Raw genomic sequence first — 16,402 nt, forward strand, 5'->3', positions numbered from 1 at the left:
GAGACAGAACAGCATGGAGACAGAACACATGGAGGACAGAAACAGCATCGAAGCGAACAGCATGGAGACAGAACAGCATGGAAGAAGAAACAACATGAAGAGACAGAACAGCATGAAGACAGAACAGCATGGAGACAGAAACAGCATGAAGACAGAACAGCATGGAGACAGAAACAGCATGAAACAGGAACAGCATGAAGAACAGAACAAGCATGGAGACAGAACAGCATGAAGACAGAAACAGCATGGAGACAGAACAGCATGAGACAGAAACGCATGAGACAGAAACAGCATGAAGACAGAACAGCATGGAGACAGAACAACATGGAGACAGAAACAGCATGGAGACAGAACAGCATGGAACAGAAACAGCATGAAGGACAGAACAGCATGGAGACAGAAAACAGCATAGCAGCATGAGACAGAACAGCATGGAGACAGAACAGCATGAAGACAGAACAGCATGGAGACAGAACAACACATGAAGACAGAACAGCATGAGACAGAACAGCATGGAGACAGAACAACAATGAAGACAGAACAGCATGGAGACAGAACAGCATGAAGACAGAACAGCATGGAAGACAGAACAGCATGAAGACAGAACAGATGGAGACAGAACAGCATGGAGACAGAACAGCATGGCAGACAGAACAGCATGGAGACAGAACAGCATGGAGACAGAACAAATGAGGACAGACAACATGAAGACAGAACAGCATGAGACAGAACCAACATGAAGAACAAACAACATGGAGACAGAACAGCATGAAGACAGAAACAGCATGGAGACAGAACAGCATGGAGACAGAACAGCATGAAGACAGAACAGCATCAGCCCAGAACAGCATGGAGACAGAACAGCATGGAGACAGAACAACATGAAGACAGAACAGCAGGAGACAGAACAGCATGGAGAACAGAACAGCATGGAGACAGAACAGCATGGGAGACAGAACAACATGAAGACAGAACAGCATGGAGACAGAACAGCGGAGACAGAAACAGCATGGAGACAGAACAGCATGAGACAGAACAGCATGGAACAGAACAGCATGAAGACAGAACAGCATGAAGACAGAACAGCATGGAGACAGAACAGCATGAGACAGAACAGCATGAACAGAACAAGCATGGAGACAGAACAGCATGGAGACAGAACAGCATGAAGACAGAACAGCATGGAGACAGAACAGCATGAGACAGAACACATGGAGACAGAAACAGCATGAAGACAGAAACAGCATGGAGACAGAACAGCATGGAAGACAGAAACAACATGAAGAACAGAACAGCATGAAGACAGAAACAGCATGGAGACAGAACAGCATGAAGGACAGAACAGCATGGAGACAGAACAGCATGAAGACAGAACAGCATGAAGACAGAACAGCATGAAGACAGGAACAGCATGAAGACAGAACAGCAGAGAGAACAGAACAGCATGAAGACAGAACAGCATGAGACAGAACAGCATGGAGACAGACAGCATGAGACAGAACAGCATGAAAGAAACAGGAACAGCATGAAGAACAAGGAACAGCATAAGACAGAACAGCATGAAGGAGACAGAACAGCATGAAGACAGAACAGCATGAAGACAGACAGCATGGAGACAGAACAGCATGGAGACAGAACAGCATGAAGACAGAACAGCATGAGACAGAACAGCATGGAGACAGAACAGCATGGAGACAGAACAGCAGGAGAACACAAGAACAGCATGAAGACAAGAACAGCGCATGGAGACAGAACAAGCATGGAGACAGAACAGCATGGAGACAGAACAGCATGGAGACAGAACAGCATGGAGACAGAACAGCATGGAGACAGAACAGCATGGAAGAGACAGAACAGCATGGAGACAGAACAGCATGAAGACAGAACAGCATGCAGACAGAACAGCATGAAGGACAGAACACAACATGGAGACGAACAGCATGGAGACAGAACAGCATGGGAGAACAGAACAGCACATGAAGACAGAACAGCATGGAGACAGAACAGCAGAGACAAGAAAACAGCATGAGAGACAGAACAGGCATGGAACAGAACAGCATGAGACAGACACAGCATGGAGACAGAACAACATGGAGACAGAACAGACGCATGGAGACAGAACAGCATGGAGACAGAACAGCATGGAGACAGAACAGCATGGAGACAGAACAACATGAGACAGAACAGCATGAGACAGCACAGAACAGCAGTGGAGACAGAACAGCATGACAGAACAGAAAACAGCATGGAGACAGAACAACACATGAGACAGAACAGACATGGAGACAGAACAGCAGGGAGACAGAACAACAGATGGGAGACAGAACAGCATGGAGACAGAAAGCATGGAGACAGAACAGCATGAGAGACAGCAGAAACAACATGGAGACAGAACAGCATGGAGACAGAACAGCATGGAGGAACAGAAACAGCATGGAGACAGAACAGCATGAGACAGAACAGCATGAAGACAGAACAACATGAGACAGAACAGCAATGAAGACAGAACAGCATTACAGAAGTAAACAACATGAGACAGAACCAAGCATGGAGACAGAACAGCATGCAGACAGAACACAGCATGGAGACAGAACAAGCATGAAGAACAGAACAAGCATGGAAGACAGAACAGCATGAGACAGAACAGCATGAAGACAAGAACAGCATGGAGAGACAGAACAGCATGGAGACAGAACAGCATGGAGACAGAACAACATGAAGACAGAACAGCTAAAAGATCATCTGTGAATCCTTCCTTCCTCATGGAGCTTCTTGAAGGTGAGTTGAATATTCAATTTGATGTTTGTATATAGATATATATATATTATTTAAGAATGATTTGCCTTAATTGTTTTCATTGACATGTATGTTTAAAAAAAATGAAGGCTATTTATCCATTGAACCATTGTTTTTATTSATACTGTTTGTAAACAATAGCTTCTGCCCTCTTAGGGTCTATTTGACCCTCTTATTATATCAAACCTCTCAGACTAGAAAGTATGATTAGGAAGTATGATTAGAAAGTATGATTAGGAAGTATGATTAGAAACCATGGCCAACTATGTTCCAACTGTGATTAGAAATGATAATTAGAAACTATGACAAACTATGATAATAAACTGTGAACAACGATGAAGTCATGTCTGTGTGTGTGAGGGATGATCTATTATTTAAATGTGTAATATTACACACTCTCTCTCTCTCGATGTATACCATTTCACTCAATGTATACCAAGGGAACAAATATTTATTAACAACGTTTCAATGTTTTGTATTGCAACAGTTATGAAAGACAATGACATCCAACTTTTGGAGAATTATTAATATAATGTGTTACATAGTGTCGTGTCTTTGGCTATGCTGGATTAAGTGATATGACATGCTATTCTATAAGATAATTTCTCTGCAATTGTCACGCCCTGATCTTAGAGATCCTTATTATTCTCTATGTTTGGTTAGGTCAGGGTGTGACTCGGGTGGGAAAGTCTATGTTTTCTATTTCTTTGTTTTTTGCTGAGTGTGGTTCCCAATCAGAGGCAGCTGTCTATCGTTGTCTCTGATTGGGGATCATATATAAGTTGTCATTTTCCTTTTGGGTTTTGTGGGGTCTTGTTTTCTGTTTAGTGTCTGTGCCTGACAGAACTGTTCACTTTCGTGTTCATGGTTGTTATTTTTGTTTGAGTGTTTTTTGATAAATAAAATCATGAACACTTTCCACGCTGCGCTTTGGTCCACTCTTCCTTCTACCAACGAGAGCCATTACAGCAATTAATATTACCTGATTAAGCTAATCAGGTAAATAATTAACTAGAAAGTCGGGGCACCACGAAAGAATGTTTATAGAGCAGTTATCTTCCAAATAAACTCTTAAAGACCTAGTAATCATTTACCTCAATAGCAGTCAATATTTAATTGTCACTTTATTTAGTCTCATCTGAAAGTTGTAAATTCTTGGTTAACTTCACCAACCCTGGCTAACAAGTTGAATCAGCAATACAAAATTTGGTTTAATTATTGATTTACTAAATACCTAAATAATCACACAGAATTACATATACACAGAATGTATCATACATTGATTACAAATTACGTCATAAATGAAAACGTCCCTAGCGGACGGAACAGATACGACGGCTGGTTACACAAAGAGAGGGGGTGTCACGCCCTGACCATAGAGAGCCCTCGGGGTTCTCTATGGTGCTTTAGGTCAGGGCGTGACTCGGGGGTGTTCTAGTCGTTATATTTCTATGTTGGTGTTTTAGTATGGTTCCCAATTAGAGGCAGCTGATTATTGTTGTCTCTGATTTGGGCTCATACTTAAAACTTCTTATGGCTGCCATCCCGTTAAAGGGATCGATATGACAACAGCCAGTCGAAGTGCAGGGCGCCAAATTCAAAAAACTGAAATCTCATAATTAAAATTCCTCAGACATTCATGTGTCTTATATCATTTTAAAGGTAATCTTGTTGTTAATCCCACCAAAGTGTCCGATTTCAAATAGGCTTTTCAGCGAAAGCACTACAAACGATTATGTTAGGGCACCACAAAACCACAATAATCACAGCCATTTTTTCCAGCTAAAGATAGCTTCCCAAAAACCAGTATAGAGATAAAATGAATCACTAACCTTCGATTATTTTCATCAGATGACACTCATAGACTTCATGTTACACAATACATGCATGTTTTGTTTGATTACATTCATATTTATATTCAAAAAATCTGAGTTTACATTGAGGCGACTAGATTCACTAGTGGCAAAAACATCAAGTGACTTTGCATAGCCACATCGTTTCAACAGAGAATACTCATAAATATAGCTGATAATACAAGTTATACACATGGAATTATAGATATATACTCTCCTTAATGCAACCGCTGTTTCAGATTACAAAAAAACTTTACGGAAAAGAAACCCACGCTATAATCTGAGACGGCGCTCAAAAGTAAAAACACCACAGCCGCAAAGATGGCGTCAACATAAACAAGAAATATATGATAAATATCCCTTACCTTTGATGATCTACATCAGAAAGCACACCAGGAATCTAGGTCCACAATAAATGTTTGTTTTGTTCGAAAAAATACGTTATTTATGTCCAAATACCTTCTTTTGTTAGCGCGTCTGGTTTACATATCCAAACGCTAATTCTGGTCAGCGTTATATCGGACAAAAACTTCAAAAAGTGATATTACCGGTCGAAGAAACATTTCAAACTAAGTACACAATCAATCATTAGGATGTTTTTAACATATAGCTTCAATAAAGTTCCAACCGGAGTATTCCTTCTTGTCTTCGTGAGCAATGGAACGTAAGTGACTTCCACGAGGAAAAAGCATGATCAGAAAATGGCTGCTTGATGGACACCTGACTGATTCTGCTATCATTCTCTCCCACAACATCATAGAAGTCTCATTATAATTTCTATTGATGGTTGACATCTAGTGGAACTCCTAGGCAGTGCAACATCATGAATAGCTCAAGGGGATTTCTTTAGGGACTCTGGTGAATACATACAAGCTCAGATTTCTGACTTCCTGTTTTGATTTCAACTCAGGATTTTGCCTGCCAATAATCTGTTAATCTCACAGACATAATTCAAACTGTTTTGGAAACTTTAGAGTGTTTTCTATCCAATACTAATAATAATATGCAAATATTAGCAACTATGACTGAGGAGCAGGCCGTTTGATATGGGCACCTTTCATCCAAGCTACTCAATACTGCCCCTTCAGCCATAAGAAGTTAAATTGTCCTTTGTTCCCACCTGTTTTGTGGGATATAATTTGTGTTAGTGTTTTGTGCACTACAGCTTTCACGTTGGTGTTTATAGTGTTTTTGTAGTTTCACATTGTAATAAAGTATGTGGAACTCAACTCACGCTGTGCCTTGGTCCGTTCCTATCGACAAACGTGACAGGGGGCTGAGGGAAAGAGCGGGAAGACTGAGTAACAAAGGGAGAAGCTATGCACATTCTGAAAGACTTTTGATGATGTGATAACACATTTTTTATTAATCTCTCAATTTAGGATAATACCGTTTATTTTACTTTACTTAAATTGTATTATTTATGTTGTCTCATACCATGCTAATTCCAAGCAATGCAAGCAGATGTGGAATTAACCCCATAACAGTTGTGTGTCTTTTTGGATCAAGAATTTATCTAGAATACCAATAGGCATGATCAGATTGTAAGAGTGCGTACTGGCGGCAGAGAAGTCAGGCGCAGGAGAACAAAGACTGTGTTACAACGGCGTACATTTTAATAATAAAAATCATCGTGAACAACAAACACATATACACAATGGGACAAAACCCCGTCTCACACCAGAACATGACGTGCACAAGCACTTACAATAAACAATACCGGACAATGACATGGGGGGGGGGGCAGAGGGTTAAATACACAACATGTAATTGATGGAATTGGAACCAGGTGTGATGGAAGACAAGACAAAACTAATGGAAAATGAAAAGTGGATCGGCGACGGCATGAAGGTCGGTGACGTCGACCGCCCAACGTCGCACGAACAAGGAGAGGGACCAACTTCGGCGAGAGTCGTGACACAGATCCTCTTTCCTATGCAGGCATCATATAATGTACAGCCACATGCAAATCCATAACCTCCACCAATAAAACACTGAAAACCTTAACATGAATACGGGCAATGTCATTATTTTTGTCACCATCCATCAATGGATGAATTGTGTTATTTTTCTTTGTACATGCACCGAGCTTCCAATGGCAGGAGCCAATCAAAGTAGTAAATTAAAAAGACCCAAATAAAACGTATGTGAAAAGATGTGGTCAAAGTATAAAACTTTGCAGTTTTTTTTTACAACAACCAGGTCTTCCTAACATTAGCCATAACTAGTAAGCCTTACATCCTGAATGTATATGGGCTCCCAAATATGCACCTGGGAACACATGGGAGGGGTGGGACCACATGCACTTTTAAGTAATTGAGCCAAGAACATAATGTCTATATTGTAATTAAAATCATTGACCCATAAGAGAACACATGACCAAAGCAAAGCATGACCCATATAGACATTTTCCGCCAAGATAGAAATGTTAAAGGGGGCGGTGTTGCAATCTACCGCAGAGATAGCCTGCAGAGTTCTGTATTACTATCCAAGTCTGTACCCAAACAATTCGAGCTTCTACTTCCAAAAATTCACCTTTCCAGAAACAAGTCTCTCACTGTTGCCGCCTGCTTATAGACCTCCCTCTGCCCCCATCTGTGCCCTCGATACCATATGTGAATTGATTGCCCCCRATCTATCTTCTGAGCTCGTGCTACTAGGTGACCTAAACTGGGACATGCTTAAACTTCTTGACGCACAGATCCCTTTAGCGGGATAATTTTCGCAAACAACCGCTGAATTGCAGAGCGCCAAATTTAAATAAAATACTAAAAATATTTATAATCATGAAATCACAAGTGAAATATACCAAAACACAGCTTAGCTTGTTGTTAATCCACCTATCATGTCAGATTTTGAAAATATGCTTTACAGCGAAAGCAATCCAAGCGTTTGTGAGTTTATCAATCACTAGACAAAACAGTAAAAAAAAAACGTAATTTGGTTTGCACGTTATGTTCAGAAAACCACAGCCTCGTTCAGTTCCTGAAAGGCAGACGAAAATTCCAAAAAGTATCCGTAATGTTCGTAGAAACATGTCAAATGTTTTTTATAATCAATCCTCAGGTTGTTTTTAACATACATAATCGATAATATTTCAATCGGACGGTAACCTATTCAATAAAAGAGAGAAAGAAAATGGAATATATTTAGTGCTTGGTTCACTCCAGACCTGTCTGCCCTTGACCAGCACAAAAACATCCTGTGGCGTTCTGCAATAGCATCGAATAGCGCCCGTGATAAGCAACTTTTCAGGGAAGTTAGTAACAAATACAGTGAGGGAAAAAAGTATTTGATGCCCTGCTGATTTTGTACGTTTGCCCACTAACAAAGAAATGATTAGTCTATAATTTTAATGGTAGGTTTATTTGAACAGTGAGAGACAGAATAACAACAAAAAAATCCAGAAAAACGCATGTCAAAAATTTTAMAAATTGATTTGCATTTTAATGAGGGAAATAAGTATTTGACCCCTCTGCAAAACATGACTTAGTACTTGGTGGCAAAACCCTTGTTGGCAATTGTCGGGTTCACCTAGGGGTCATAAAAAGGGTTGTACCCAAATGTTTGGTGTATTAGAATAATGTATTATGCTTATGTTTTATTAATAGAAGGGGAGGGGTTAAAAGACCTCCCTCCTTACAGTTACAGGGTTTTAGACTACTGATTAACAATAGATATATTCATTGTAGAAGTTTAGTATTGTTCTACATTTGTATTTTAGTTRTCTCTCTRTCTSRSRCWRWWTAWAYAGYSSCTRWMASASAYKWCTGCAGGGGAGTGAAGGAGATAAGACWWGGTAAACATTCCACAATYGGTCAACTTTGGGGGAAGGGGACATTTACTGCTAAGTGTTMAGCTAACAATAAAGGCCCTGTTTATACAGCTTTGTAGGCATGGTTTTGGTCCCAGGAGTAGAGGATGATGATATAGGCAGTGACATCACCAGGGCGCGACTTAGGGTTTAATAAAACCACTGGAGACCTTTTGTTTGATGCAGAACTTACTCAGAAACATGCGTGCTATGTTCCTGTTTGTCAACTTCTGTCTGCAATTGCATTAATAAAGGTTTTTGAATGATTTAATTAAAGATATTGTCATAATGCTAATTTCACCAATGAACCAATGATTGACAAAGAAGGACGTAAGGAACGAACCCTAACACAATCACAGAGGTCAGACGTTTCTTGTAGTTGGCCCCAGGTTTGCACACATCTCAGGAGGGATTTTGTTCCACTCCTCTWTGCAGATCTTCTCCAAGTCATTAAGGTTTCGAGGCTGACGTTTGGCAACTCGAACATTCAGCTCCCTCCACAGATTTTCTATGGGATTAAGGTCTGGAGACTGGCTAGGCCACTCCAGGACCTTAATGTGCCTCTTCTTGAGCCACTCCTTTATTGCCTTGGCCGTGTGTTTTGGGTCATTGTCATGCTGGAAAACCCATCCACGACCCATTTTCAATGCCCTGGCTGAGGGACGGAGGTTCTCACCCAAGATTTGACGGTACATGGCCCCGTCCATCGTCCCTTTGATGCGGTGAAGTTGTCCTGTCCCCTTAGCAGAAAAACACCCCCAAAGCATAATGTTTCCACCTCCATGTTTGACGGTGGGGATGGTGTTCTTGGGGTCATAGGCAGCATTCCTCCTCCTCCAAGCACGGCGAGTTGAGTTGATGCCAAAGAGCTCCATTTTGGTCTCATCTGACCACAACACTTTCACCCAGTTGTCCTCTGAATCATTCAGATGTTCATTGGCAAACTTCAGATGGGTATGTACAGTGGGGAGAACAAGTATTTGATACACTGCCGATTTTGCAGGTTTTCCTACTTACAAAGCATGTAGAGGTCTGTAATTTTTATCATAGGTACACTTCAACTGTGGAGAGACGGAATCTAAAAAAAATCCAGAAAATCACATTGTATGATTTTTAAGTAATTAATTAGCATTTTATTGCATGACATAAGTATTGATCACCTACCAACCAGTAAGAATTCTGGCTCTCACAGACCTGTTTAGTTTTTCTTTAAGAAGCCCTGTTCTCCACTCATTACTGTATTAACTGCACTGTTTGAACTCGTTACCTGTATAAAGACACCTGTCCACACACTCAATCAAACAGACTCCAACCTCTCCATGGCCAAGACCAGAGAGCTGTGTAAGGACATCAGGGATAAATTATTGTAGACCTGCACAAGGTGGGATGGGCTACAGGACAATAGGCAAGCAGCTTGGTAGAAGGCAACAACTGTTGGCGCAATTATTAGAAAAGGAAGAAGTTCAAGATGACGGTCATCACCTCGGTCTGGGGCTCCATGCAGGATCTCACTCGTGGGGCATCAATGATCATGAGGAATGTGAGGGATCAGCCAGAACTACACGGCAGGACTGGTAATGACCTGAAGAGAGCTGGGACCACAGTCTCAAAGAAAACCATTAGTAACAACTACCGTCATGGATTAAAATCCTGCAGCGCACGCAAGGCCCCCTGCTCAAGCCAGCGCATGTCCAGGCCCGTCTGAAGTTTGCCAAGACCATCTGGATGATCCAGAGGAGGAATGGGAGAAGGTCATGTGTCTGATGAGACAAAAATAGAGCTTTTTGGTCTAAACTCCACTCGCCGTGTTTGGAGGAAGAAGAAGGATAGTACAACCCAAGAACACATCCAACCGTGAAGCTGGAGGTGAAACATCATTCTTTGGGGATGCTTTTCTGCAAAGGGGACAGGATGACTGCACGTATTGAGGGGAGGATGGATGGGCCATGTATCGCGAGATCTTGGCCACAACCTCCTTCCCTCAGTAAGAGCATTGAGATGGTGTTGGCTGGGTCTTCCAGATGACAACGACCCGAAACACAAGCCAGGGCAACTAAGGAGTGGCTTTAAGGCATCTCAAGGTCCTGGAGTGGCCTAGCCAGTCTCCAGACCTGAACCCAATAGAAAATCTTGAAGGGAGCTGAAGTCCGTTGCCCGCAACAGCCCCGAAACCTGAAGGATCTGGAAAGGTCTGTATGGAGGATGGCCAAAATCCTGCTGCAGGTGTGTGAAACCTGGTCAGAACTACAGGAAACGTAGGATCTCTGTAATTGCAAACAAAGGTTTCTGTACCAAATATAAGTTCTGCTTTTCTGATGTATCAAATACTTATCATGCATAAAATGCAAATTAATTACTTAAAATCATACAATGTGATTTTGGATTTTTGTTTTAGATTCCGTCTCTCACAGTTGAAGTGTACTATAAAAATTACAGACCTCTAAATGCTTTGTAAGTAGGAAAACCTGCCAAATCGGCAGTGTATCAAATACTTGTTCTCCCCACTGTATATGTGCTTTCTTGAGCAGGGGGACCTTGCGGGCGCTGCAGGATTTCAGTCCTTCACGGCGTAGTGTGTTACCAATTGTTTTCTTGGTGACTATGGTCCCAGCTGCCTTGAGATCATTGACAAGATCCTCCCGTGTAGTTCTGGGCTGATTCCTCACCGTTCTCATGATCATTGCAACTCCACGAGGTGAGATCTTGCATGGAGCCCCAGGCCGAGGGATATTGGCAGTTCTTTTGTGTTTCTTCCATTTGCGAATAATCGCACCAAATGTTGTCACCTTTTCACCAAGCTGCTTGGTGATGGTCTTGTAGCATGGCCAGCCGTAGAGAAATGCTTATTGAAATTCTCAATTATCGTGGATTTATCGGTAGTGACAGTGTTTCCTAGCCTCAGTGCAGTGGGCAGCTGGGAGGAGGTGCTCTTATTCTCCATAGACTTTACAGTGTCCCAGAACTTTTTTGAGTTTGTACTACAGGATGCAAATATCTGATTGAAAAAGATAGCCTTAGCTTTCCTAACTGCCTGTGTATATTTGTTCCTAACTTCCCTAAAAAGTTGCATATCATGGGGGCTATTCGATGCTAATGCAGAACCCCACAGGATGTTTTTGTGCTGGTCAAGGGCAGACAGGTCTGGAGTGAATCACGGGCTATATCTATTCCTAGTTCTACATTTTTTGAATGGAGCATGCTTATTTAAGATGGTGAGGAAGGATCTTTTAAAGAATAACCAGGCATCCTCTACTGACGGGATGAGGTCAATGTCATTCTAGGATACCCCGGCCAGGTCAGTTAGAAAGGCCTGTTCGCAGAAGTGTTTTAGGGAGCGTTTGACAGTGATGAGGGGTGGTCGTTTGACCGCAGACCCATTACGGATGCAGGTAATGAGGCAGTGATCACTGAGATCTTGGTTGAAAACAGCAGAGGTGTATTTGGAGGGGGAGTTAGTTAGGATGATATCTATGAGGGTTCTCGTGTTTACGGATTTGGGGTTGTACCTGATAGGTTCATTGATAATTTGTGTGAGATTGAGGGCATCAAATTTAGATTGTAGGATGGCCGGGGTGTTCATTTAGGTCACCTAGTAGCACGAGCTCAGAAGATAGATGGGGCAATCAATTCACGTATGGTGTCCAGGGCACAGCTGGGGGCAGAGGGAGGTCTATAGCAAGTGGCAACGGTGAGAGACTTGTTTCTGGAAAGATTTATTTTTAGATGTAGAAGCTCGAATTGTTTTGATACAGACCTGGATAGTAAGGCTATCTCTGCAGTAGATTGCAACACCGRCCCTTTAACAGTTCTATCTTGGCGGAAAATGTCAATATGGGTTGTGCTTTGCTTTGGTCATGTGATCTCTTATGGGTCAATGATTTTAATTACAATATAGACATTATGTTCTTGGCTCAATTATTTAAAAGTGCATGTGGTCCCACCCCTCCCATGTGTTCCCAGGTGCATATTTGGGAGCCCATATACATTCAGGATGTAAGTCTTACTAGTTATGGCTAATGTTAGGAAGACCTGGTTGTTGTAAAAAAAAAAAAGCACAGTTTTATACTTTGACCACATCTTTTCACATACGTTTTATTTGGGTCTTTTTAATTTACTACGTTGATTGGCTCCTGCCATRGGAAGCTCAGTGTCATGCCCTAACCATAAGAACCCTTAGGTTTCTCTGTGGTGTTGTAGGTCAGGGTGTGACTAGGGGGGTGTTCTAGTTTCCTATATCTATGTTTGTTTTGTTGTATGGTTCCCAATTAGAGGAAGCTGATTGTCATTGTCTCTAATTGGGAATCATACTTYAGTTCTCCATTGTTCCCACCTGGGTTGTGGGATATTGTTTGTGTTTGTGCTTGTTGCACCACGTAAGTCACATTTTGTTGCTTGTTTATTGTTTTGTTGAGAAGTTTCACTTAAAATAAATATGTGGAACTCAAATCACGCTGCGCCTTGGTCCGTCCATTATCAGCACCGTGACAGAATATCCCACCAAGCAAGGACCAAGCAGCATGTTCATGAGGTAAAGGAGTTTTGGACATGGGAGGAAGTCATGGGAGGACACGAGACCCACGAGCATAGTGGGGCAGTGACGACGCCAGGGACCGTGGCCACAGAAACCCCAAGATTTTTTTMGGGGGGGCACATGGAGCTGTCGGCTGAGCAGCGGAGAGAGACCGCCAGGAAGGAGAGAGATGTTGGTCAAGTGTGTTCTGCTCAACATTCGACCTGAGAGCCCGTCAGCAGTCTGGTGAAACCTGTGCCGGCTCCATGCATCTGGCCTCCAGTGAGCCTCCCCAGTCCGGTACGTCCTGTGCCAGTTCCCCGCACTCGCCCTGAGGAGCCAGAGACCGTCAGGGAGGCAATGGAGAAGTTGGGAGAGKGAGAGAGGAGAGAGATGTTGGTTTGGTGTGTTCGGCACCGCATTCGCCCTGAAGAGCATGTTACCAGTCTGGTACAATCTGTGCCGGCTCCACGCACCAGGTCTCCAGTGCGCCTCCCCAGTCCGGTACGTCCTTTACGCCTGTTCCCTGCGCTCGCCCTGAAGAGCGTGTCACCAGTCCGGTACCACCTGTGCTGGCTCCACGCACCAGGCCGCCAGTGCGCCTCCCCAGTCCGGTACGTCCTGTGCCAGCTCCCCGCAACCTCCCTGAAGTGTGTGTCACCAGTCCGGTGCCACCTGTGCCGGCTCCACGTACCAGACCTCCAGTGCGCCTCCCCAGCCCGGTACGCCCTGTGCCGCCTCCCCAGCCCAGTACTTCCTGTGCGGGCTCCCCGCACTCGCCCTGAAGTGCGTGTCAACAGTCCGGTGCCACCGGAACTGGCTCCACGCACTAGGCCTCCAATGCGCCTCCCCAGCCCGGAGCGTCCTGTGCTGGCTCCACTCACTCGACCTGAGGAGCGTGTCATCAGTCCGGTGCAACCTGCGCTGATGCCCAGTCCAGGCACGGTGTCCAGTCCCACTCCATGGCAGGAGCCTTCCTCTGCGCCGGTGCCCAGTCCAGGCACGGCGTTCAGTCCCGCTCCAAGGCCGGAGCCTTCCTCTGCGCCGGTGCCCAGTCCACGCACGGAGACCAACCCAGCTCCATGGCCGGAGCCTTCCTCTGCGCCGGTGCCCAGTCCAGGCACGGCGTTCAGTCCCGCTCCAAGGCCGGAGCCCTCCTCTGCGCCGGTGCCCAGTCCAGCACGGTGGCCAACCCAGCTCCATGGCCGGAGCCCTCTGTGCCGATGCCCAGTCCAGGCACGGCGTTCAGCCCGGCTCCATGGCCGGATCCGTGGTCTGGGCGGGGGCTATGACCCACACCGGAGCCGCCACCGACACTAATCACCCCCCTACCCTTCCCATTTGGTTTCAGGTTTTGCGGCCGGAGTCCGGCCGGAGTCGGTTGTTATACAACCGATATATATATTATTACAGTACTACACTTTAATACCCTTTAAATGCTTATATTTATAACTGTCTGTTGTAGGAAAGACTGTATTCATATAAAAAAACAACATTGTTTTAAAACAACTGCAGAGACACACACCTCCCGAAAACCCCATTGTTTTGAAACACACACACACACACACACACCTTTCCCAGAAAGCCTCTCTCAGAGATAGACTGAGAGAGAGAAGAACTGAGATTACATTCGTTAAAGGTGAGATACAATTTTAAAACCCTTTATTAAATTCTAAATAGTTAGTACAGATCTTTTAAAAATGTTATAATTAGTTAAACAATTTTATTATTCCTTTCTTACAGAAAAAGGGGAGGCTATATGGTTAACCCAGACACCCGTCCGTGTCTAATTCTCCATCTTCCCGAAAGTGTCTCTTCCCTGCACGATGTCCAGCACACTCCAGGTTCAGTATGTTTTCTTTACCTGGATAGATAAATCGTCTTGCCTTTAGACCCTGGGACTGTCATAAGGATAGAAGCGCCCAGCAACGTAATTGTTCACGATGTTGGAAAAGATTGTACAGCTGTTTCATCATGGCCCAGAATATATGATAATCGCTCCACTTAAAGCTTAAGACAGGCACAAACTATAGTTCACATCCTTGCAGGCTTTGGAAAATACATACGAACTAACCGATTTTGTAGCATTGGAACTATTGAATTGGGCACATGCTAAAATTGTCACTTTGGAGTCTGAACTATACGCCACTGAAGAGATTCTTATGGCTTTCAGATCATCTCACCCGCACACTTCCTCTTCCAGCGCGTACCCGAGCAGCGTTGTCCCACTCATGGCGTGTTTGATCTGGCATAGCGCCAGCCGTATCTTAAGCCATTCGCTCATACGCAGCGCAGGAGAAAAACTCCCGGGTTTTGTTTGATAAAGGGGGCTGTGGCCGTTGTCTGTGAAAATTGAATCCTCCGGTTGGAAAATGTAACTCATATGTCCATCACTCATATCCAGCAATCCATTAAAACAATCAGGGGCATCACACAATGTCTTTGATGTTTTTGTCATTGTGTTCTTGACACGAGGCACAAAGTACACCTACAATTGGCCTAGGAGACATGTTTAATTTGTTATTTAATGTTTTGGGTTTATTTTAATTTCTTGTTTAGTGTTCTGGGGTTTATTGAGGTCGCTTGTAGTGTTCAGCTCTAATTTATTATGCGGCTGCCCAATAACCCCGGACAACAGTCCTGAGGTCACTACAACAGGGGGGGCCATACTCTTTGAAATGTTCAAACACATTCCCCAGTTCAACGAGGTCCCTACACATCAATCATCATGACAGCTTCAAAGGAACAGATGCACATTCTGGTTAAATAAACACTCACTCTAAAGTGTGAGAACTTCCTGACAGGATGTACATATATGGGCACTACCTAGAGAGCGTGAGAACTTCCTGACAGGATGTCCTTCAGGATGTTCATATTTGGGCATAACCACGTGACCCATAAAAATAGGGTCATAAATCACACGTTTGACGTTTGCCGTCTACTGTATTCTCTCTGTGGCTGATTGGACAATCTTCATTTCCCCTGATTCTCCCAATAATATATCCTTTRTCCTGCAATGTACCCTTTTCACTAGTTCCCAAAAAGTAGGGTTTGGTCTATGGCCTGGCGATAGTGAGTTTCCACCATATTTCTTAAACCAGTGATTTCCTTTCAAACCAGTCAAGGGAAGTGAACAAGTGCACACTCAGAGGAATGAGGGATAATTGGCAGTGTCAATACATTCTGATCAGCCATTAATATGACTGATCTACTGTAGTAGTCTATCCACGCTTTGCTACTCATTTCACTCCACATACATCAAAAACCATTCATCTGTGGCCTTGCTGGTCCAGCAGTAATGCTGCAGCCTCCAGCACACATAGGCCTATCTGCAGTGTTGTCATAGGTCCAATCCAGCCTGCTGCCCTTTGAGGCAACCTCTTTCTTTCCCTGCTGTTATCCTCTTTCTGTTCGATGAAGTCAGAAAAT

General features: G+C 43.6%; 1 protein-coding gene across 1 annotated transcript in view; it reads left to right on the forward strand.

Annotated features, from left to right (window-relative positions):
• LOC111957408 (gasdermin-E-like) overlaps positions 1 to 13,901 on the forward strand; it is a 39,284-nt gene extending 25,383 nt beyond the window's left edge. The window contains exons 7-8 of the mRNA XM_070436941.1: positions 13,407 to 13,533; positions 13,638 to 13,901. Of these exons, the coding sequence (XP_070293042.1) occupies positions 13,407 to 13,533; positions 13,638 to 13,901 (391 nt within the window). The remainder of the gene's footprint in view (positions 1 to 13,406; positions 13,534 to 13,637) is intronic.
• Positions 13,902 to 16,402: the final 2,501 nt, after the last annotated feature.

The sequence above is a fragment of the Salvelinus sp. IW2-2015 genome, linkage group LG4p (genome assembly GCF_002910315.2).
Source record: "Salvelinus sp. IW2-2015 linkage group LG4p, ASM291031v2, whole genome shotgun sequence".
Taxonomy (NCBI): Eukaryota; Metazoa; Chordata; class Actinopteri; order Salmoniformes; family Salmonidae; genus Salvelinus; species Salvelinus sp. IW2-2015.